The following is a 23,078-nucleotide window of genomic DNA, read 5'->3' as shown; positions in this document are numbered from 1 at the left end:
AACGGATGATCCTTAACAATTTGCAGGTCATCATCTGAGAGAGAAACCATTTTCGCGATGGGTAAAAACGGGAGAACAAACAGGCAAGCCTCAGTGAACGGGTTGGACTTGGAAGTAACGGAGTAGTTATCTCAACACGCCTAGAGGTCTCTATGGCCAACCTTAGCGTCAGTGCCTCAGGCCCTCGGCGCTAGTCCCGTTTAGCGCGGAGGGCCTGAGCACAGAGGCTCCATACGAGTAGTAGCTTTCCGAGTCACGTGAGCGCAAATTTAGTCGAGCACCGCAACTTCCGCCTTGCCTGAGCGACCTTCGGACCCTTTTACTCACTTCGTATCGGACAGAACTGGGCTTATCCTGGACCGAGAGAGAACCAAACACAAGACCTTGCTAGCTAGAACTCTGCTCTCCGACTCTATGGGCAATCGGAGCTCTATATACACATGATGCCAAGCCCGAGGAAAAACCTACACAAATGAGTAGCGTCCTAAAGAGGACGGTACAAGCGAGCTGAAGAGTGCTGAAAACACATGAACCATGGAAAAGAAGCGGCTAAAAGTCTAAACGGCCTGAAAGACGGAAAAGACGGCACAAGAGAAGACATAAAGGCCTAAAGACACTGAGCTGAACACAAGGAGAAAAAAAAAGGAGCAAGAAAGGAGAAGACAGGAAGCAGGTCACGTGCGTGTAACGATACACGTATCGTACACATACTGGACCATACCCTCTGACAACAAGTCACGGGTTCTAACCACTCGATAATCTCACAAGTCAACGATCATGGCTACTTATTCAGCCATGATGCAGCCCGGTCCCCGCGGAATGGCGGGTCAGAGTTTTCTAAGCGTCCGACCTGGTCATTTAGGTATTGCCCTCCGCACGAGCTGGTGAAATAACCTAATACCCAACTTAATGCCTCCAGTTGTATGAAGTACTCGTACTGACTCGAAACTCCTGCAAGCACTCGTGTATGAGAATCCGATAAGATCGAAAGCTACGCGTCATCGCTAAATCACCTGAGAATGACAGTACATAGTAGTTAATGTACGAAAGTGATAGTTAACCTAGGTTAATTCGGCCTACCCGAGAGTCTGAGTGGTTCTGTCGACGCCACCTCCACAGAATCCCCATTCACTGCAACCTTGCAGCATTGCGCCAACCTGTATTACGCCATCAGCACCAGGGAGGAGCTTGGCTTCCAGCCCCCAACACATATAAGAGGTAATCACTACCTCATCGCATATCCCTTTCTTCCTTCTCGATCTTTCCAAAATACCAACTGGCTTCCAAGTCGACTCTCTCATCATTCGGTCGTCCAGCATCCAGCCCGATTCTGTTCCCTTGTTTCTATAGAATCGTTCCACGGTTCCAGAGTCACCATGCAGAAGAAAGCTTCTCTCGCCGTTGCTCTCGCCTTTGCCGGCGCTGGCCTGGCCCAGTAAGTGTATCACTCAGACGTGCCTTGTCCTGACCACTAGAGAGCTAATGGTGATCGTCTGCAGGCAAGGAGGAGACATTGAGCTGCCTCCCCCTTCTATCATCTCGCAGCTGACGGTGGTGCCATCCGAGATCCTTAGCGAGGCTCTCGCAACTCCCAGTGTCATTGGTTCCATCGTCAGCGACATTGAGGCTGGCACCACCCCGGCTTGGTATTCGAGCCTGCCGGAAGATGTGAGGTCCTATCTGTCCAGTGCCTATGCTACTCTTGGAGACACCAGCGCCACTGCAACCGACTCGGAGAGTGAAACCTCCACTACCTCGACTCCTAGCGAGACCTCTTCTTCTGCTGATGAGGAGACTACAACCACCGAGAGCGAGACTACAACCACAGAAAGCGAGACTTCGTCCACGACCGAGGCGGAGACCTCCAGCGCCTCCGATTCGGATGAGGATTCCGCTTCCACCACCGATTCCACCGATGCTGCACCTGCGCCCACTGGCAACGCCCTGGGCATGAGTGTGGCCGGTGCTGCTGGTATCGTGGGTCTTGCTCTTGCCCTGTGAGCACCAGTTAGTTTGAGCGACATGCAAGTATGCCTGTATGAAGTACCATGACGGACTATTGGAATGGCTGTACAAAGACATGTCGGATTTTGATGCCCCAATTGAACTATCGCAATGTTGATGTACCTAATGACGTTTCACATGAATTCGAGTTACAATTAGTTGTATGGCTATCCTAAGTCAGTTGGCCTGAAAGGTCGAAGCTCACTCGTGACACATTCTCGTTCAACGTCACATCCTAACTTTGTGTTGAAACCCAGCCGTAGTCCTGTCTTCCAAGGGACTACCTGATCCCGTTCCCAGTTTCATAATTGCTAAGGTTATTGTCCATTTTTTTTTAATCTCTTTCTCTGTCGTCATCAGTCTCTTCCGCGAAGTTTAGCTTTGGAAGCTAAGACGCTGCAACCTATCATAACCTTTCATCTGCTTTCCTAAAGCAGTTGAAAGCAGGACCAGTAAGTACACATCAGGGAAACTGGGATATGGACCTGAGCAAGAATAGTGCCCGAATGCAGTGCGAACACTCATTCGTCAATATCGAGGCCTTGAATGTACACATATTCCTAGCAGGAATTCTATTGATATTCCATTGATTGGCACCCCTTTCCACCGGTATTGTAGTTTGCTGGGAAGAGAAACCAATATATTCATACGATTTGCTGCAAATGATTATGTAGTCGTCATCACGTTCCAACGCCCGCAAATGCGAATCCACAAGTAGTCAATGGTGACAAACTGCTGTTCGAGATCATTGCCTAAGCCTTGCGCTTGATACCCAGAGATATTGGTGCGCCGTCTTTTTTCTTTTTCTTGGTCCGTTCGAACGATGGCACAGGGGGTGGTGTTGCATCATCAACTGCATTACTTTCTTCACTTTCCGGGATCCGGCGTATGCGCTCACCGGCAGCATTCTCGAATGCCCGCCTGGCAGCCTCTGCGATTTCCCGTTCTTGCGCTTCTTGCTCCTGGGCTTTCAAATCCGCAACGATGCTCTGTTCGTCCCTCGCCGCCGCCTGCTGTGCGCGGTCCAGCCGCGCATTTCGAACACGGATCTCGTCCAGTGCATCTGCGATGGCCATCTCCGTCTTTGCATCAAGCGCTTTGGCTTCCAGCTCTTTCATGACATCCTTTTCCGCCTCCTCTCTTTCCAGTCGGTCTAATCGCTCCTCTTCTGTTTCTTCTGCCAGTTTCGCCTCGCGCCAGGGCTCGAAGTTGCGCTTTGCTCCACTTTCGCAAACATAGTCCATGTGCTTTGGATCTGTCTTGAAGGAAATTTCTGCGGAACACCCGGTGCATCGAATGTAGAACCTATAAATGGGAATAGTTAAATATTTCTCGTCTGTCGTTTCTTTGCGAGCGTTGAATTTTCGGCCTTTGTAAATGTATTCTCCGCAACTGTATACCAAGACGCTGGTTAGCTGAGACCAGATAAGGACCGAATCGGGTGGCAAACTCAACGTACGTGTTACATCGCATTGAGAACGGCGCCATTAAGCGAACTGTCTGGAGTTTCGGCGCAACACCCTTGGGTCGCTTCTGCCGAATGATCTGACTCGGGTCGAAGTCTGTAACCAGTTAGAACTCGTCACATCACGGGAATATGGCAAAGGAATGCAAACCTGGAGGGTAGTATTTGGTGAGGACTTTTCGTTCCGACATGTTGACTCAGTAACCGCAACTTTTTGTACAGTGTCAGACAATCAGAAAGTAAAACTGTTGTTGACCGCGAAGCTACTACTGAGGCGAAGATGATGTCCCAATTTGGCTGGAAGGCGCATGTCACGTGCTGATAAGCTCGGATTATATAATCGACTGATCGGACCCTCGGGGATCCGCCGATCGGTCACAGTCTCCTCTGTGATTCTGCGGAACCCGTGGACTCCGCTGAGGCAAGCTTGGCTCAGCTCTTCAGCACACCTTTGTCAAACCAAGATCTCTCAGTCATACACTGAGTAAGAACATAAGAAAGACACGGCGTACGGAGTACTGTATGCAGTAGGTATCCCATGCAGGAAAACCGCGCAAATGCTCATTGAACTCCCGAGGATTATTGCAAATGGGAGGGAGGTACGAGTTAATTCCATCGAAACGAGAATGAGACTTGGTGGTTCATAGATGAGAAAACGTCAAGACGGCAATTGAATCTCGCACGGCTGGTCAAGTGCTTCCGAATGCTTGTAGATTTCCCTCTAATAGTGACTGGTATCATGATTCTGACAAACTGCTACTACACCGTATACACATGGATGTCCTGCGGACAGAGACAATTCATCGGATCACGACTCGGCACTGAGTGCCAAGCATGCATCAACTGCCAGTCCAACTCTGCATCATCGTTAGACATTGCGTTCGAGACAAGGGAGGTGTCGGTACTGACCTGCCCTCTTTCATTCGAACCACATCGTCGATGACTTCTTTGTCCAGATTCGGGAACATGCTGGAGAGGGTCCTATGACACCAAGTCAGCTTCCTTCCGGACTATGATGACGGAAAAACTTACTCGACAACGTCTTGATGTTCAGCTCGCTGGATTCTTCTGGCCTCTGCCGCTTCAGCACTCGCCTGTCGAGCCGCCGCCTCCTGGGCGTCGTAGACGGATTGAGGGACCGTCCGGTGTCTTCTGTCTGGAGACTCTCTAGAAGATTGCCGCCCGGCCGGGGACGGCTGACGATAAGAAACAGGTGGAGCAGTCGAGTCTGCCTGACGTCGAAACGCGGGAGATTCGGGTTCGTCAGTGAATATCCTGCCTATGGTCGAGAGCGGTTTCTGAATAGTCCGCAACAAGCCGGTCACAGGAGCATTGTCTCCTTCGGCCGAGCCCCTGTCCTCCCTTCGAGGGGCAGGTGATTGCCGATCGATATCAGAGGAGTGTCGAGGCGTCTGCTGGGACGATGACTCGGCTTCAGCCCTTTGATTCTCCTGCGCGATCGCAGATACAGCTGCCTCAACGTTCCTCTCAAATTCCTCGTCACTGACAGTCAAGCTCGTCCGATCGAGGTTCTCAATAAAATGAATAGCTCCGGACTATATCCTACAGTCAGGCAAGGCGAATCACGAACGCTTCACGGTTCACGTACTAGAGAGGACAAATAATACCCCGTTTCACCTCCGAGCTTTTCTTGATTGCGAAATCGCAGAATGTACTGGACATTCGAGACCAAGTTCTCCGGGTTTGCTTTCAGAACGACGTAAATAAGAAGGGGCATAAACGAGTCTGCCGAAGTATCGGGATTCTTAGAATGCTTCAACAAGCCTAGAAAGCACCAATTAGCTGATGCTGGTTCTGGAGGCTCGCGGTAGTACTCACCAATAATGACCTTGCAGCAGTTAAGAATACAAATGACTTTATCTCGCGGAGCTCTATATCCCTTGATCTTCAGAAGTTCTTGCGGACGGTGACCCAGCCGTTAGAATCATTGCGTGACCTGTCCAGAAAGGTAGACGCCATACCTTGTTGAGCGAGCTGTAAGAATCGCCGGCCCTGGTTGCCAAGCGGCGGGATGTCCAGGTGTTCCTCCCGCACCCAGCTGTAGATTCGAATCTTTTGCGCCAGGATCTCGTCACGTTCGACATCTTCTTGATGCTGGCCACGCCTACCGGAACCGTGCTGTCGCTCTATTTCTAGTCGCTTGCTTCTGCTAGCATTCCGTGGTATAGGCGGCGGCGGAGGTATGAGGGGAGAGAATGTCTGGTTGTATAATCGATTCATCACCAATTTTTCCATTCCCTCTTTCGCATTGTCGAACTCAGCATCCGAAACGTTGCGCCAGACCTCACACTGGGCCATTTTGTTCGTGATGAATGCGAGAAAATCGCTGATGATCTTCACCTGCTCATGCACCAGCCACTGTCGCTTGCCAAACTCATGCAAGAACGATCGGAGGAACTTTGCGACAGGATCAGCTGTACGATGACGAAGTTGCTCGAGAAATCTATGGAAATCGAATGGCTGTTCGGGCTCGGGGGGCGGCAACGCGGATGATGATGAGGCTGATGGAGCGCGAGCGTCCTGGTGTGTAGGTTGCTGTGATGATTGCGACAGGGATGCGCCAGGGTGATGCTTCTGCTTCCTTTCACTCTGGGCTGATACACTTTCTCCGTTCTCCCGGTATTCCAAACTTGATCGTCGATGGGCAAATTGCTTCGACGAACGTCGAAAATTCTCCGCCAGCTCCATCCGCGGCGACATGATGTCCGTCTCCTTAGGGCCCTTTGTCTCGTCGCTGAACTGTTCCATGATACTTTGAATCTCGGATTGGTCGTCATTGCTGCTGTCTGTTCTCCCTCCTGCGTCCGCGCGAGAATCCCCATCCCCCACTATGCTCGAGACCTCCTTTTCAGTCTCATCCGGTCCCGACGGAGCTGGGGGCTGTGACGGCTGAGGGGTCTTGGGTGTAGGATCGACGTATGAATTGGTAGATTGCATGGGCGGAGGCGACGCTCGTGGTTCACTTTGCGATCCCGATGTTTTCGACGTAGGAGAGTGCGATCTCTCGGTATCTAATCGCGGCATATCACCTGCATCTTGATCCGGCCGAGTATCGTGACCTGACTCATCGAGAGGGGATGGCTCCAGATATCGTAGCTCTTCCGGTGCTGACTCCATGGCTCCAGTTGTGCCGTCATGACTCGTCGTACTTGTAGGAGTGTCTCTCGATGTCGCGATGATTACAGTGTCCTTATCCCGACCTGCGGAATGCAGGGCACTTTCATCAGGTCTCCTCCCGTCCACAGTCGGAGAGTCTGAGGCTGACATATTAGAAGCCGACAACTCCGGAGCGACACTGCGCGATGATATATTACCAGCGGTGAGGTTCAGACGGGGTGAAGCAGCATGATCAAGGATCGAAACGCTAGATTCGCATCATGCACTGGTGAAAAACGTTCCACTTGGAAAAATGATTTTTGGTCGTCACACGGACGGTTCTGGAGAAAGTAAACCCACTCTTTATGTAGGCTACAAGACTGTTCAAGAATCTCAGCGAGTCGCTCTGTTCATGATCTAACATTACGAGAACAGTCCACACATCCCAGGGCGGAATCCTGGTTCTGCCAACATCCGCCGCCTCCCTTCGAAATTACTATGTAGTAGCCCGGCACAGTTGCAGTCGCCGACAGCTCCATTGGCGGGCCGGCTGCAGCTATCATGTGTGGCATATACTGCTCGTTGAGTATACAACAGCCGCTGCTGCCGGACGAGAAAACGCGTTCGTGGCTGCAGAGGAGGGGTCCGGATAGTCTGCAAACTCATCAGGTGCAGGTAACATGCGGTCGAGATCCGGACAAGAAGATCCCGGCGTATCTTACGTTTGTCTCAACAGTCCTCGCACTACGAGGCGATCACGTTCAAACGCAGCCGCTCGTCGACTCGAAGAGCCAGTCGGTCTTGTGCTGGAATGGCGAAGCATGGAAAATATCGGGTCGGCCTGTTGAGGGCAATGATACCGAGCAAATCTTCCGCGGATTGATTGCAGCTTCACGCAAGACTGATGCAGACGAAGCACTTCGAGTTCTCACCCACTTCATCAGTGCTATTTCGGGGCCCTTTTCATTCGTGTTTTATGATGGCCATCATTCCAGACTCTTTTTCAGCCGCGATTATATCGGACGAAGGTCACTTTTACATTGCCAGGATGAGTGTGGGAATCTCAAAATATGCAGTGTCTCGGACGGCGAGACCGACACCTTTGAAGAAGTCGAGACCACAGGTCTGCATATGATCGACCTTGTTTGCACTGCCGTTGAAGACACTCATCAGGGCAGACGTCTGGCTTCGAAAGTCACCGTCATACCTTGGTCAGAGAGCTTGTCAACTGAGGCAACTCACTTTCTTGTATGCAGCATGGGGTCATTCTGCCAGCTTTCTACTGACGTATTGCAAGATAAACCCGCTTCCCCCTATGAACCGATCCCTTCCCACAGCACGACCGCCCGCTCTAACTTCTGCATCCCCTTCAGTGGCTTCTCTAGAGCACAAACTACGGCGTTCGCTCGAGCAACGCGTTCAAAATATACCCGACTTTCAAAACGGGTCGTCCGCATCAGATGCAAAGATTGCGGTCCTGTTTTCTGGTGGTCTTGATTGTACAGTCCTAGCCAGGCTCGCACACGGTATCTTACCCACGAACGAGCCAATCGATCTATTGAACGTCGCTTTCGAAAATCCACGCGTCGCGGCCGCTCAGACCAAGAACAAGGGTATCCCGACAGAGAACTCTATATATGAAAGTTGTCCCGACCGAGTGACAGGACGAGCAGGCTATGCTGAGCTGCAGCGGGTATGCCCTGGCCGCTTCTGGCGATTCGTCGCGGTGGATGTACCGTACAGCGAGTTTTTGTCCCACCGTGATGAAGTTATCCAGCTGATGAAACCGCACAACACGGAGATGGATCTCTCCATTGCATGTGCGCTGTACTTTGCTGCCCGTGGCCAAGGCTACGTCGTTGAAGCTCGGGACGATCATCCCACAACAGTGGCGTACACCACACCAGCGCGAGTTTTGCTTTCCGGCCTAGGTGCAGACGAACTGTTTGCCGGTTACAGTCGGCATGGTGCATCGTTTTCACGAGGCGGCTTTCCAACACTGATCGACGAAGTTGAACTCGACGTTGGCCGCCTGGGGAAGCGGAATCTCGGTCGTGACGACCGCGTCATCTCCCACTGGGGCCGGGAAGCACGCTTCCCCTACCTGGATGAAGAACTGGTAGCCTGGGCAAACCAGACACCAATCTGGGAACGGTGTGGATTCGGAACAGCAACCACAAATGATCCAAATGACGCGACCCAGCATCTAGACTCGGAGAAAAAAGTCCTTCGCCTGTTAGCCCTCAAGCTGGGCCTGACACAGCGAGCGAAGGAGAAGAAACGAGCCATCCAATTCGGAGCTCGAACGGCCAAGATGGAAAGCGGACGTAGTCGAGGCACGCACCTTGTCAGCTAGCTCGTACTACCAATACCCATTGCCTCTGGCAAACCTCCTCGAAACATTGATGGTCATCCCCATTTGACCTGAAAGAATAAAGCCGCAATCCCATTCATTGCCAGCTGTGATGACAAAACACAGATACTTATGAGGACTCTCAACGCCATTGACAAAAAAAACAAAAGTCCCTTCACATCCATCCCACAAAACTCCGAATGGAACGCGAGATTCGCAACTCCAGTCCATCGCTTCTTTCCTTTGTTTCTCCCTCTGCAGCGCAAAAAGACAGCTAGCGAAGCGAGTGGAGATTCTTCTCAAAGAACATGGACCTGTGAGATGCGAATCCTTCCTTCCACTTCGGAGCTCTGTGGGACTTGGGATTGTGAAGTGCACTTTGCATTGGCGTACACGAGATCCGATGACGGACAAAAGGCAAGTCTGAGCTGGCCGATTTTAATCGACTCTCTTAATCGTCCCTCTATTACAGAGTAGTCCGCACGGAGGACAATGGTTCTTCCATGTAATGTAGCAAATGAATCTTATTGAAGTCAAGCGTAACGTAGCATATAGGCAATCAAGCACTTTTTGTTTTGAAAAGCACACAAGTTGTATTCAAACACGTCTGGCCACGAGTCAATCCTAACTGACACTCTCTACATGGAGTCAACAGCAGGAGACATCAGAACCGGCACAGACAAAATCAAACACAAAAACAAATGATCAGAACAACACATTTGACGCGAGCCTTCCCCGTAAAGGAGAGGACACTCGCGATGGGAAAACACCCGACATCAGCACAGTCAAGATCCTCCAAAGTATCCGAGAAACATCACAAACCGCACTGAAAAAAAAAGAACCTCGGCTCGATTGCCCTCGAGTGTGGGCTGACACGGTCTTAACAGCAAACATGATCAAAACATGACACAATCCAGCATCATCAAATCAGAACCAGGCAGAAAGGACAGGTCTACACCTGTTGCGCCCGGAGGGTAGCCTCCAAGGTCTCAACTTGTGACTTATACTGTTCCACTAGCATGTTAGACTGCTCCAGCTGCGCTTCCAGCTCCTCGATGCGACGCTGCATCGCCTCGAATCGTTCCTGCTTGGCAGCACGCGACCGCCGGGCGGCCATCGTGTTGTTGTACCTCTTCTTGTCAGCGGGGTCATCCATGTTGTATACAACCTCCTTGTGATGCCGCCGGGTCTTCTTCACCCCATTTGTCGTAGAGGGAAGAGTGGTGCGACGGCCGGGCTTCGCTCCTGGAGACAACTCAGGAGACGACGCTGACTTGACTACGGGGGCCTGCGGAACGGGCTTCGGAACAGGTTTCGGAGCGAAGTTGAACTGCGCATCGACGTCATCTAGCGGAACAGAGATCGCGTCAGGAGGGAAGAGCGATTCCCATGTCTCATGGTCCGGGGCAAGTTCGAAATCAGCCTGGAACATGGGCGACGTATTCTGGCTAAAGGTGCCCGGGGAGTTGCCAAAGGAAGGAGGGGTGCTGATGTCCGTGAAAGACGTGGATGGAGGCGCGGAGGCATCCACCAAGATGTCTTTCGGGGACACCGTCCCGGGCAGGTTATGGCCGGCGAACATGACTGGCGAGTCCATGTCGTCTGCAAAGTGGGTGGGAGGGAGACTGAATGTGTCCATGGCTGTGAGCGAGAAATCGTCAGCACAAGGTGCCACAAAATTGACTCAAGCGAGACCAGTGCGGGGCCACGGGTATATTCACCTTGCGGAAGATCAGACGACGATACCACTCGACGATGTTGAGACGATGGGACTGTGTTGGCGGTGGACGCGAGATAGGGACTCTGAGGCTGGGAAGCGAGATGCTGGTTTGGACGCTGCAAATTGGGATGCACAGACGCAGCGAATAGACGCTGGACTAGGTGGTTTCGAGTCGGCGAATTGAACCGTTGAGTCGTGAACGGAGAGGACCCTGCGTAGGACGGGAACGACCTCGACACTTGAGACACGCGTGTCCCAGAACCAGTAATGTGCGATTCACGATGCTGCAGGTCCCTCGGTGCACAATCAAGACGATGTCCGCTCACCAGATGCGGCAAATTTGGGAGTTGATTATGAGTCGTAGTCTGTCGAGCGGTGGCAGGCTCGTCCCGAAGCTTGACTTGCGGGCGAGAAGTCGGTGCAGGCGGGTATAGCACAAAGTCCTCGAGCTGATTGTGCTTGTCGCTGGCGATCGGGTTGGGAGGTTGAGCCAGTGGCTGCTGAGGGGAAAGTTGTGGAAGCCATGGTTGCTGAAGGGTATCCGTGGTGGACGACGTGGTGTCGAACAAGACGAGATTGGTGTTGGCTTTGTGGCCAAGTCTCAGAGAGACTCTGGACGGAGCGGATTGAGTCGTTTTTAAAAAAAATTCAACAGAAACCGTGGGAACTGAGGTTCGCAGGGGGTCTGTCTCTTGCGAGCAGACGGAGCGCGGGGTAAAAGACGAGATGCTTAGAAAGCCGCCATGATGACAAACAATCTCCAAATACACAGTAGGATCAATTGAGATGACGGTGATGGGGAGAAGAAAAAAAAAAAAGTGTGTGTGTGGAGGAAGAAAAGTGAGGAGGAAAAAGTCGAAGCGAGAAAGCCAGGCAGCGATGGGGCATCCATTCTTTTTAACCTCAGGCTCCCAAATCGAGCATGGGACGACGGTGGGTCGCATCGGCCTTCTGGTCTGCCGGTCAAGGGCCAGAGCGGCGGGCAATCATGGCAATACGGGCCACAGAGCCAATGGCGGCGCACGCCCTGGCAAAAAATTTTTTACTTCGCAGCGCCAGCCCCATTCATTCTCGGCCAGGTATGAGTCACAGTCACAGTGCACCAATTCCCAACAGCCAGCGGTCCCCGGGTGCCTTTTCGGAGGCTCTCTGCAGTCTCTTGCACAGGGCTGAGTCTGGTGCAGGAAACATTATCGGCTCCCAGTAGCAGCCACAATCAGTCTAGCGGCTCGTGTGCCTGAGCCGTCGCCCAATAGAGGGAGGCTATGGCCCTAGGGACTCTTTCTGCAGATAACAGTACGGTGTATGTATGTACATGTGTACAGTATGAGTCATCCCTCCGGCTGTGAGAAGCTGAACGGCTCTGTCGGCAGAAGAGACCTGGAACTCTGCAAGTGATGACATCCTCCCGCGATCAAGGTTACTTATGCTACGCTGGACCGCACCGCACTTGAGGCATTTATGTTGTCCCGGTACGAGTACGGAATAATTATACGTAGAAATAGATTCCACAATCCACAGACGCCTAATTACTTTCAAAATGCTCCGCACAGGCTTGAAGAGAACGAGAGTGAAGTAATTTGGATGGAGGTTTGGAACCAACACGACAAGGCCGGAGCTCCCGGCACAGTACAATATCATGGAGCCAAATCGCGAGTGCTTCTCATGGGATTTAATGGGCGAATGTGCTATCTACAGAGGACGGAGCAGGGAACTATTCGATCCAATCATCCAAATTCAAAAGTGATCAGGATTCAGGACCGATCGGTTAGCACTTCAGCTCGTTTCCGCTTGGGATCGCGGCTCGTGTTCTCCAAATCCCTGGACCGAAGGCCTCCCTCTCTGGACGGTTCGCTGCCCTCGGCTTGAAGACAATGGCTTTTTTCCTCAGGTATGGACGGAGTACTCCATGTCGTTCGTGCCTACATACGTACTTGATTATCTTCGGACCTCGGTTTGGGCACATGGGATTCTGGCAGTGTACTCAGTACTCGGTACTTGCTACCATGGTAATGATTTGAAGTTTGGCTAATTGATCTTACTGATGGACAATTGAGCACGACTTCCGACATAGCTTCGGATAAAGAAGCTGTCCGAAAGTCACTTCTATGCTCTTCTCGCCGATAATGTCAGGCTGAAGATCGCCTGCCTGAATGCTTCTTGAAGTCGTCATTATGGTCTTCAACAGCCAACCCAGAGAGAATTCTCTGGTCCATGAGTGTGCGATCTGCCAGTCCTTGGTCACCAAGTCGGCGGCCGTCGGAATGTCGCTGTCGAGGCATAATCCGGTTTAAGCCTGTCCTCTCGCCCCGGTGAAATCCCATATGCCTTCGAGTTTTTTTGCATTTGGTGACCATCTCTCTTCAACTGCAATTCAACTCATACTGTCCCTTTGGTGATGATCTGCACCGGTCGAGAGCCACAGAAGAGAGTACGAGTCCAGTCAGGTTTTGCATTCGAGCTGTGTGTCAAATCAATCCCGCCGTCTTAGGCAATTCTTTTGCGATAGCTCTCGATCTGGAAGTCATGACGACAGATTTTCGCGCCCTTAGGGGAAGTGCAATCACATCCGGGGTTCATTGCTTCACCATCAAATCTCTCACGGGTACTCCCCGAAATGGATCTTCGGCTGTTGGGTAAACACCGATCCGATGCCACAATTTCCAAACAGACCGCTCTTACTGGGAGACAATTGGAGGCTGACTTTCCTAGCTTTACATTTCTCATTTCGCAGGGAGACTCCGCACCCATTCTGACAATTCATGTGTCTTCGTACCCGGCGAGCTTTGGATTTGCCTCCACGAGTGTCGTCGGAACAACATGTGTCACTTCCTTGGCAATATCAATTGACGCCATGCAGTGAACCTCGAGTTTCTACCGTCGCGACACTGCTAGTCACCGCTCAAGCACTGGAAACAGCATCAGTACGAGAGGTGTCTTCACTTCACGGTTTCATGTGTTTCGCTAGGTGCGAAAGTTCAGCCATTTCCATATCATGATCCAGCAAAGAAAGCGGTTGTGCGAAAGGGCGGGTTCGATGACGTTTGGCGGGGGGGGGAGGGACTTGTGGGATGTGGAAGGAAAAGCGGGCCGCTGGCTTCTTAGGGGGACTATCGACTCAAGCCGATGGAAGTGCGCGGCAATAACAGGTCTGTGATGCCCTTAGATGTTCTGGGCCGCACGCGCGCTACACTGACAGGGCCAGCGAGTACATCACCTTGGCCGAGAGGTCTGGGTAATCTTGTTAAATAATCTTGTTAAACCCTGTTTCCAAGCACAACTTGCCGTCGTATATGCTGGAAGCAAAGGCGCTGAGTAAGTTCACGTACTCACTCTTTGAGATATGATTTGATTGGCAGCTAGGAAAAGGTCGCTTATACGGCTGCTCGAGGCTCATGTGTTGGACTTCTCTCGAGACATGAAACTGGATAAGGAGCGAAATAACACCCTTGCGCCGGCGTTAAGTCGGCTAGTTTGAGTATCAATTCTTCGCACTGCTTCTCATGATACAGGCGTCTTTGTCTCATGAGGTCACTTTCAGTTATGACGTCGATGCCCTTGTCTGCGTTGGCTATCCTTGCCCGCCTCCACTTCTTGCATGCTAACCGGATCCACGTTTGACGGACCGGACACTCTCCAACCGTTGTTATGATCGAGTCTCTGTCCATGTTGATCACTGGCACGAGTTTTGACCCGTCAGTTTGCTTTTGAAAGACACTGCCACCTGCAGCGTTATTCGGACCTCTTCGCTCTCTCAAACTCGGACTGTTCGAAGATATTCAGTGTCAATGTGGGCATTGTCATTGTCATCTGGGCTAACGAAGCATGCAAAACGCCATATCATCTTGACCAGAAGACAGCGACTATTCTCAATAATAAGGTTCGAATGTTCTGATGTTCGCAGGGCCGACATTGTCCCGGGAGATCAGGCCGGATGATGCTCTCTCCCATATTGTCGTAATTCAAGGATCTTTCTCCAGCTACTGATTATGGGGCAGAGCACTGTAGCCTGGCGAGTACAATGAACAGTGACGTGCTCTTGATATCTCTCGTCTGCTGGCCAACTCAGCACTCTGGCTTTTGTCGAGCCCCCACTCCCAGAGAACTGTGGACGGTCTTTGTGATGAGAGTACGGAGTAGACCTATGGCGATGGAAGACAAGTAGGAGAAGATGTCTTTGCTGATTTCTAAGAATCTTATCAACCTTCTGCTACGCGCGCACGGGCACAGCGTAGCAGTGCTCGAATTGCTGTCATCGGTTCACTTAACCTACCAAAACAAGGACATAACGTAGGGTTTAGGGCTCTCTGGTGCGTCCTTGGACGAGCAATCCGGATGGAGCACGGTACTCCGTAACTAGGTTATGCGTCTTCCGATGTCACACCGAACGGAGTACTCGTACTCGTACAAGCCCCTTGACGAGTGCTCGCTGAAATACGGGATAACTACGGAGTACAGAATACTCGGTACGTACGAGTAGTCATGCCCAAAAGACGTACCCCCTAGCACGGCGAATGATTGCATACAAGTACAAAGTGCAGTAGACACTGCTCGCAGCCAACTTGGCCCTGGTTGACAGCTTTGAATTCTTCCGTTGTTCCTCAATTTTCGTTGAGGGAAATTTACGGAGGACGGGACACACTCCGTCCAACTTACGAAGATCCGTCCGCCATCAGAACTAGGAGTCCAGACTAACCTAAACTTTGTCTGGCCCATACATATGTACATATTAGTCCTCTGTATGGATGATCATCGTCATAGTCCCACACCATGATAATCCACCCCTCCCTGGTCGCAAGTCGCAACCCAGGTCAGCGAGGACAATTTCCATGACCAAGCAGCTCTCAAAGGAAACTCGAGAGATTCGGTGACTCCGTCCTTGGAAGTTTGAATGCAACAATTCTCCAACTCCCTTCCGAGTAGGCTATGGAGTACGGAGGACTCGAGGAGACGAGGACAGTATGAGACAAACATGCCAAGATCACCATCAGTTCTTAGTCAGCTCTCAGACCAATGATCAGACTCAGCTCGAATCTCAAAGCCCCAATCACCAATCAATGACTGCCAAGACCCAGACGAAAAGAGATGGTGTGTCTTGGAAGGCCCCACTGCTCCGAATGGCCTTCCACAGGATTTTGCTTCCACACCGGGATGAAAATCACACTGCATAACTTACTATGGGATTCCCAGTTTCCCACCATAATTAGCGCTTTGAGTATGAGCTCCGTCTCGCCGTTACTAGGCTTGGTGCACAGACGAGGAGGTTCCTGATGCTCGAAATCCTGATCTGCTCTGGAAGTTGGGGGCTGGCCTCGAGGAGGTCGCAATCCCATTCTTATTTTAACTTGGTATCTCAAGAAAGGAAGGAGCGAGTGCTCGGACACATGACCTGGGTGTGCATTACGCCATCCCGGTCTTGGAGCACCTGACCAAGTGACGGAACCATGCCAGTTTCATCCATGGTCCTGACTCCTGACTTGGAAGACCACGTGCGTCGAGACCATCCGATCCTTCAGCTAGCAACTACGAATACATACAGTGCATTACCTCAGTAGGTTAACCTATGTAAATACTCCGTACCGAGGACTCGTAATCCTCCCTTTAGGCCTCAGGAGGCGTGCAAAGACAGGAAAGGAGACAGTGGAGAGCTTCTCCTGAGTCCTGACTGCAGGCCCATCCGACCAAGCGGCCAAGCGGCCGGTAAATGGACCAATGGGCAATCGCCCAGGGCCAGCCACCCTCTCACCGGACGATGAACCACAGGCGCTCAATGCTCATCAGGTCCCCGCTCCCTGAAGCTAAACTCGGCCAGTCTCCACCCTCGCGCTTGCCGTCTTTGCTCCTGCCTCCTGGTTGCTTTTTCTTTCGCTCCTCCCCGTCGTGCTTTTTCTTCCTCTTCTCTTCTCTTCTTTTCTTCTTTTTCTCTCTTCGCCGTCTTCCATCTTTCTCTCATCAACTTTTCTCGCTGCCCCGTCAGCTGTTATCCGATACCCCCTCCCTTTTTCCTTGTGATACCCCAACGAGTCACCGTTTGTGTCTCGTTAGCTTTTTGTTTTTTTTGTTTTTTGAGATACCCCCTCCGAGATACCCTCTTCTCTTTGTGATACCCCCCCTCTACGTGCTTGTCACGGACGACGTACTTTTAATTCTCTACTCGCTTCTAATCTATTGTTCTAATAATCAAAATGTCGGACACTCAGAAGCCCGTCGAGGAGACTGTTGCCGCTCCGGCTCCGGCCGAGACCACCACCGACGCGGCGCCTGCCGCCGAGCAGCCCGCTGCTGCCTCCACCGAGGCCGCTGCCGCTGAGGCCCCCAAGGAGGAGGCCAAGGAAGAGGCCAAGGAGGAAGTGCCCCCGGCGACGGATGCTACGCTTGGTTACAAGGGTCCTGGTCTTGTCAAGTAAGTGCTGATGCCGGCCGCTCAGGACGTCCAGAATGCTAACCCGAGGTATAGGAGCTTGCGCTTCTCCAAGCGCTACTTCTACTTCAGCGACGAGGCTGTCGAGGCCAAGAATCTCTCCAACTACATTCAGGGCGAAAAGAACGCCTCGGCCGCCCACAAGACTGCCGCCTGGGCCACCCAGACGGGCAAGGGTCTCCTCTTTTTCACCAAGCGTGCTGAGGACAAGGCTACTCCGGCCGGCATCTTCCTGCTGGTATGTTCTACCTCTCCAAAACCAGTTCTTGCTCGGATCACTAACATTGGCAGGCGGACGTGACCGACGTCACCAAGGAGAGCGGCAACGAGTTCTCCTTCAAGGTCGGTGGCCAGAAGCACACCTTCCAGGCCAGCTCGGCTTCGGAGCGTGATAGCTGGGTCGCCACCATCAAGGCGAAGAGCTCGGAGGCGGCCGCGGAGAAGGAGACCATCACCAACAGCGACGGCTACAAGGCCGAGCTGGAGAAGTTCAGCAAGCCGGCGTCGGACAAATCGTCGGACAAGGGCAAGGAGGCTGCCCCCAAGGAGGAGACTGCCGAGGATAAGGAGGACAAGAAGGAGGAGAAGAAGACCGAGGAGAAGAAGAGCCGCTCCCAGTCCCGCAAGCGCACCAGTCTGTTTGGCAACATCTTGAGCAAGAAGGAGCACGAGGAGAAGAAGGAAGAGAAGAAGGAGGAGGCCGAGGCCAAACCGGAAGAGGCCCCAGCTGCTGAGACTGCGGCTGCTGCTGAGACCAACGCCGAGGGTATGTGGACATTGACAGTTCATGGATTGCATCATTGCTAACCCTATCACAGCTGGCGCTGCTTCGGACTCTGCCGCCTCCAAGGGAGAGGACAAGAAGGAGACCAAGGAGGAGGCCAAGCCCAGCAAGTCCAAGCGCGGTTCGATCTTCGGCAATTTCTTCCACAAGGGTTCTGCCGCCGCCCCCGAGAAGACGGAGAAGGAGACCACTCCGGTCTCTAGCACCGCCCCGCAGCTGGAGAACCCCGTTGAGGAGTCCGGTTCCAAGCCCGCTGAGTCCGAGAACGCGGCTGCCGCCCCTGCCTCGGAGACCCCGGCTGCTGAGACCACGGAGGCGACTGAGGAAGCAAAGGACGCAAAGGACGCGGCGGCCCCGGCCTCCCCTGCCAAGAGCCCAACGGAAAAGGAGAAGCGGAAGTCTTTCTTCGGCAGCCTGGGCAAGAAGGACAAGCCCGAGGAAACCTCCGATGCCGAGGGCAAGCCGAAGAACAAGTTGGGCAGCCTGTTCCGCCGCAACAGCAAGGCCGTCAAGTCTGAGGAGCCCAAGGACAAGGACAAGGATGCTGTGACGACGGAGCCCATCCCAGAGGGTGACAAGCCGGAGCCGATCAGCAAGGATGCTCCTGCTGAGGAGAAGGCTGGCGAGGCTGCCGCCCCTGCTGAGGAGAAGAAGACCGAGGCCGACGGCGCGGCCAACCAGGTGAACGTCGCCTCGACTGCTACTCCTGTCCAGGCTGCGGCTTGAATTCCTCGCGTCAGAACGAGTGTGGAGTATGAAAAGTGGTGGGCGCTGTAGGTACAATCCTTGGTGTATGCAACGGAGGAGGTGAGGATGAGCTGATGCGCTGCTGTGCGCTCGTTCTGTCTACTGTTTGAGAGCTGTTGACACTCGTTTACTTGACGCAACGATACCCGGGCTTTGCTGTACCGAGATCATGTGTTGTGTACGTGATTTAGATTGATACCATTGTAGTGGTTCTTAATTGTAATGCGTTCATTGCAATGCATACTCGGTAGTCTTTGTAGTCTTTTGGCGGTTCCAGGTCGTAGAACTGCAATGAGTCGGCCAAATGGACGGCCGCAGGCAAGAAGCCCAGTTGCCATCAAGTTCATCAATACTTTTATGACTTTGCCTGAGTTGTCCCTACAGAAGTGCAAAGGATGACTATAAACAGATAAGACTGATGAATCCTTCAAGCCTCGACTCCGTAGTCTAGTGGTTATGACACTGGATTTTGATTCCAGTAACCCCGGTTCGAATCCGGGCGGGGTCTAGCTTTTTTGCCTTCTTTTTTTTCCCTCTCTGCCCACGGACAAGTCTTGAACTCGTCACTCGTTTAATTAAGTAATAGTCACGATAACTATTATTGCACATAGTTTCAGTCTGTCATCTCATGTACATTCACTGTCCAGACTACTCTTTCATATTGAAGACATGTACAATCATGGCGGAGTTCGACCAATGTTTGGCGCTAGCTAAGCAGCCATTGTCAAAACATATCTAACAAGTCATCGTTAGTCCAGTCCAGCCAGCCAGCAGTCTATTAATAAGTACTACTAAATCATCACGGGTACTCACGATGTAATACTATCCATTCTCTCCGCCGTCAACTTCAAACTGACACTGAGCAACTCCCGCGCCAACTCCGGCTCCCGATCCTTCAGTTCACTCCACTTAGTCGAGGTCAGACACCACGCGACGGAGTCCTGCTCGACCTTGACCGTTGCGGTGCGGGGAGTACCGCCAAAGAAGGGCAGCTCGCCGCATGGGCGGCCGGCGACGATGAGTTCCGAGTATCGACCCTGGGGCAGCTCGTAGATGGCGCGCAGCATGCCCGATTCGAGCAGGTAAAACGCCTCGGGTGGGTCGCCTTCGCGGTAGAGGATGGTTCCCCTGGGGTAGGTCTCGCGGATAAAGTATGCGCAGGCGGGGAACCAGAAGCTCTCGGAGCGCGTGGAGGAGGAGGAGGAGAGGTCCTGGAAGGTCTGGAGGAGGAGCGGCAAGGGTTGTCGGTACGAGGACCATTTCGCGGCTAGCTGCGAGGCGGTTTTGTCCTCGTGGAGGAGGGTGGTGACTGCTGCGTGCTGGAGATACTCGCGCCGCGGGGAATGGCTGAGTGTGATCAGATCGCCCAGGGCGGATGATGATGCGGGATGTGCGGGTTGATCCCTGGGAACATCGAGCGAAGAAGAAGAAGACGACTGGGCCGCCGCTCCGGGGTCATTGGTACTGCTCCGTCGCTGCTGCTGGGACAGCAGGGCTTCCTTGCGGCTGTAAAAGACCTTGAGGTACTCGTTCTCGCAGTATTCCAGCGTGGAGTTCAAGGTCTCGAAGATCTGCACGTTGCTGCTCTCGGCGGCAAACAGCCCGACGTTCTGGAGACTTTTGGCCACCTCGCCCTGCACGTCCAGCCCGGAGATGATGGTGAGCACGCCTCGTTTGTTGGCGATGCGGTTGATCCGCGTCAGCGCTTCTGCGGCAGAGAAGTCCAGACCACTGACTCTGGTAAAGTCAAGGACCAGAAAGCGGATAATGGGACGACGTGAGAAGGCTTCCTCGTCGATCAGACCGCGCACGGTCGTCTCGACGTTGACGATTGTGCCGAAGAACAGGAAGCCGGCAAGCTTGATGATCTGCGTCTGTCGTCCCGCGTCTTTCAGGTAGCGCTGTTGGACCGGCGGACGGCGCACGGTCGATCTCACAAACTCGCCCGAGTATATCGCTCGGATGGCGGACGTGCGCGACGTCTGCACCACGAAGCTGACGCAGGCCAGGATGATTCCTATAAAGATCCCAATCACAAAGTCCCAAGCGCCCATTGTGACGACGATGATTACAACCTACACGTGTCAGTAGATAGAAAAAAAACGGATCGCAATGGATATAACATGTACCGTCAAGTACTCCAGTTTATGGAGCTTTCCCCAAGTATCCACCAGGGCCTCCTCCATCAACTCGATGCCCAGCATAAAAATCAGCGCTCCAACCACCATGATCGGGATGTACCCGATTATCGCAGGCCCAACGACCATGATGCCGGCGGTGGCTATCGCTAGCAGGATCCCTGCGAGCCGTGAGTTGCCACCGCTGGCGATGAACAGCAGGCTATTGGTGTACACGAGATAGTTCTGAAGCGGTCAGTCCACTTGGAAGATTAGTCAAGGGCGAATCACTCACCTGGATGCTCCCGGCTGCTCCTGATAGCGCATTTGTAATGCCGTGTGCAATCAGCTCCCGGTCAATGTCGAGATTGTCCTCGCCCGTGGAGATGCCCAGTGCTGGAACGTTGATGGGCACGTGCAAAACGCCGAAAAAGGTGAGCGCAAACATGGCCGGAACGGTATCCAACAGGGCAACCCAATTGACGGCCGAGAAATCTGCTTTGTGTCAGAAGGCTGGGGATGTCCCGAGTTGGAGGGCCAAGCATACCATAGAGGGTATAAAAGTGCCACCATGGATACGTCGCCGACGGGGCCTGAAACACCCATCCAGCGTCACGTAGGGTCGACATTGGAATTCCGGCGATGAGTTTGACCAGGTAGAAAATGGCAGCAACAAGGATGAAGTATCCACCGACCAAGAAGTTGGATTTGATGAATCGCTTCAGCGTCAACAGGGTGATCGCCAGCACCAACGGAACCGTCCACAGGAAAACAGTGTCGAACCGGAAGAGCCGACGCAGCATGGGTAGGTTATACTCCAATGTCCCGGGCAGTCGGCCCGAAACCTCGAAGCCCGTGGCAACGAGAAACCACCCAACGCCTCCGATGCACCCAATCAGGATATGTCGAGGGAAGAACCCAATCAGCGCGCCCAGGCGGCAGGCGCCCATGAGAAAGAATACCATGCCCGTGATGACGGAGCTGATCGAGAATGAAAGGATGGTGGTCGCCCGAACCGATGTGGGATTGTTCTCGCCAACGCGTGCTAATATGCTAAAGGCCATCTTGTGGAAGAACGGAACTACTTCGATCATTTCGCTGCCAATGCCACCGCGGAAAATGGATGCGCCGCAGGAGAAGACGAGCTGCGAGATGATCGTGCTAACATAGAACATGGAGATTCCATCGGAGCCCAAATCGGCAAACATCGCCTCCCCCAGAGGAAACAAGATCATGCCATAGGACAGTGCGTCGAGGATATTGAGGAGCAGGCCCAGGAACACCGCTGGCAGCAGACTAGCCGGATACACGACTCCTTGCCGCCATACAGTGCGCCGATCCCAAGATTTTGGATGGGAAACAAGTCGCCAAACATGGCGGATCCGGGAACGAGGTCTTGCAAAGGACGTGTAAGACTTGGAACGAACAACCTGGCGCTCAACGCTTGGCGCAGTGAGGTAGGGAAGATGTTTGGATCGATGCCTACTGGGTATCAATGGAGTGTGCTCATCGTGAACGGGCGCTTCTGATGCATCGTCAGACGCAGTAGCATCGGCAGATTCCGTATCATTCTCAGCAATGGCCGAATTTCGGATCATCGCCGTCAATGCGGAACTCGAGAGACCATCCAAATCTCTACGCGCCTCCGCGGTCTCCACTCCGCCTTCTTGCTGAGACGTCACCGCAGGAGGTGAAGTCTGGAAACGCGGGAATCCCGGCCGAGAGCGGTCCGAACCTGACGGCAGCGCATCCGTTCTTGCGGGAACGGATGATCCGGTCAGCGCCCCTGGAACATCAGACACGGCCAGTGATGCCAGTTCGGCGGATTTCTCCCGCACGCCATGCGAGGAATACTGCGCAGGATCTGCAACGAAGCTCAGCGACAGAGTTCTGTTATTGGGGGTAAGTGTAAGAGACGCAGCATACCAAACGAGTTGTGAAAGGCACGGTGATAGAATGATCGAGACGGGGTTCTGACATTGCCGACACTGCCGGGTAATGTCGAGGCTGTTCTGGTCCAGCTGGAAAGCCACGGCTGGTTATGATTGTCAATGCTCGCCGGAAGTAGCAGAGAGCCATCGTCATTTCGATGGAGGATGTCGTCAGTGGAATGGTCAGAGTTGCTACGATCACGGTCTGCAGCATTCGCCATGGCTCACACCGCTACATATTATTTGGAGTTTGGCCGGTTATTGACAATTGCATGGAATTGAAGACAATTATGATTCATAGACTGGACAGATGCTGTGAGGGCCAGGTAGAGTTTCGCCCCACCGATACGACTCTGCTTTTATCAATTATCTATCGGTGCAGTGGATAAGATTGATAGGAACGATAAGATAGAAGATAG

At 52.8% G+C, this 23,078-nt stretch overlaps 7 protein-coding genes and 1 non-coding gene across 8 annotated transcripts; 4 read left to right on the top strand and 4 right to left on the bottom strand.

Moving 5' to 3' along the window:
• Positions 1–1,376: 1,376 nt before the first annotated feature.
• On the top strand, positions 1,377–2,001 carry VTN31DRAFT_5891 (uncharacterized protein; the record flags this gene model as incomplete). The annotated part of the gene is made up of 2 exons (XM_069406440.1): positions 1,377–1,435; positions 1,500–2,001. The coding sequence occupies 2 exons, from the start codon at positions 1,377–1,379 to the stop codon at positions 1,999–2,001; spliced, it is 561 nt and encodes a 186-aa protein (XP_069258973.1).
• Positions 2,002–2,756: 755 nt separating this feature from the next.
• VTN31DRAFT_5890 (uncharacterized protein) lies at positions 2,757–3,660 on the bottom strand (the record flags this gene model as incomplete). The annotated part of the gene is made up of 3 exons (XM_069406439.1): positions 2,757–3,396; positions 3,464–3,566; positions 3,621–3,660. 3 exons carry the CDS (start codon positions 3,658–3,660, stop codon positions 2,757–2,759), a joined length of 783 nt encoding a protein of 260 aa, XP_069258972.1.
• A 617-nt stretch (positions 3,661–4,277) lies between these two features.
• Positions 4,278–6,757, bottom strand: VTN31DRAFT_5889 (uncharacterized protein; the record flags this gene model as incomplete). The annotated part of the gene is made up of 6 exons (XM_069406437.1): positions 4,278–4,326; positions 4,379–4,450; positions 4,502–5,025; positions 5,079–5,254; positions 5,309–5,386; positions 5,452–6,757. The coding sequence occupies 6 exons, from the start codon at positions 6,755–6,757 to the stop codon at positions 4,278–4,280; spliced, it is 2,205 nt and encodes a 734-aa protein (XP_069258971.1).
• Positions 6,758–7,147: 390 nt separating this feature from the next.
• Positions 7,148–8,942, top strand: VTN31DRAFT_5888 (uncharacterized protein; the record flags this gene model as incomplete). Its single annotated transcript, XM_069406436.1, has 2 exons — positions 7,148–7,834; positions 7,884–8,942. The coding sequence occupies 2 exons, from the start codon at positions 7,148–7,150 to the stop codon at positions 8,940–8,942; spliced, it is 1,746 nt and encodes a 581-aa protein (XP_069258970.1).
• Positions 8,943–9,891: 949 nt separating this feature from the next.
• Positions 9,892–10,578, bottom strand: VTN31DRAFT_5887 (uncharacterized protein; the record flags this gene model as incomplete). Its single annotated transcript, XM_069406435.1, has 1 exon — positions 9,892–10,578. One exon carries the CDS (start codon positions 10,576–10,578, stop codon positions 9,892–9,894), a length of 687 nt encoding a protein of 228 aa, XP_069258969.1.
• A 6,266-nt stretch (positions 10,579–16,844) lies between these two features.
• On the top strand, positions 16,845–18,590 carry VTN31DRAFT_5886 (uncharacterized protein; the record flags this gene model as incomplete). The annotated part of the gene is made up of 4 exons (XM_069406434.1): positions 16,845–17,062; positions 17,117–17,318; positions 17,372–17,846; positions 17,899–18,590. The coding sequence occupies 4 exons, from the start codon at positions 16,845–16,847 to the stop codon at positions 18,588–18,590; spliced, it is 1,587 nt and encodes a 528-aa protein (XP_069258968.1).
• Positions 18,591–19,047: 457 nt separating this feature from the next.
• On the top strand, positions 19,048–19,119 carry VTN31DRAFT_t68. Its single transcript has one exon. It is a non-coding gene; the product is annotated as a tRNA-Gln (tRNA).
• Positions 19,120–19,321: 202 nt separating this feature from the next.
• Positions 19,322–22,880, bottom strand: VTN31DRAFT_5885 (uncharacterized protein; the record flags this gene model as incomplete). The annotated part of the gene is made up of 6 exons (XM_069406433.1): positions 19,322–19,346; positions 19,425–20,686; positions 20,741–20,974; positions 21,024–21,223; positions 21,276–22,592; positions 22,655–22,880. The coding sequence occupies 6 exons, from the start codon at positions 22,878–22,880 to the stop codon at positions 19,322–19,324; spliced, it is 3,264 nt and encodes a 1,087-aa protein (XP_069258967.1).
• Positions 22,881–23,078: the final 198 nt, after the last annotated feature.

This window comes from Thermomyces dupontii (assembly GCF_041956625.1).
Source record: "Thermomyces dupontii strain NRRL 2155 unplaced genomic scaffold VTN31scaffold_6, whole genome shotgun sequence".
Classification (NCBI taxonomy): Eukaryota; Fungi; Ascomycota; class Eurotiomycetes; order Eurotiales; family Trichocomaceae; genus Thermomyces; species Thermomyces dupontii.
Note: the sequence above shows the minus strand (reverse complement) of the source record. Positions and strands in the feature narration are given on the sequence as shown.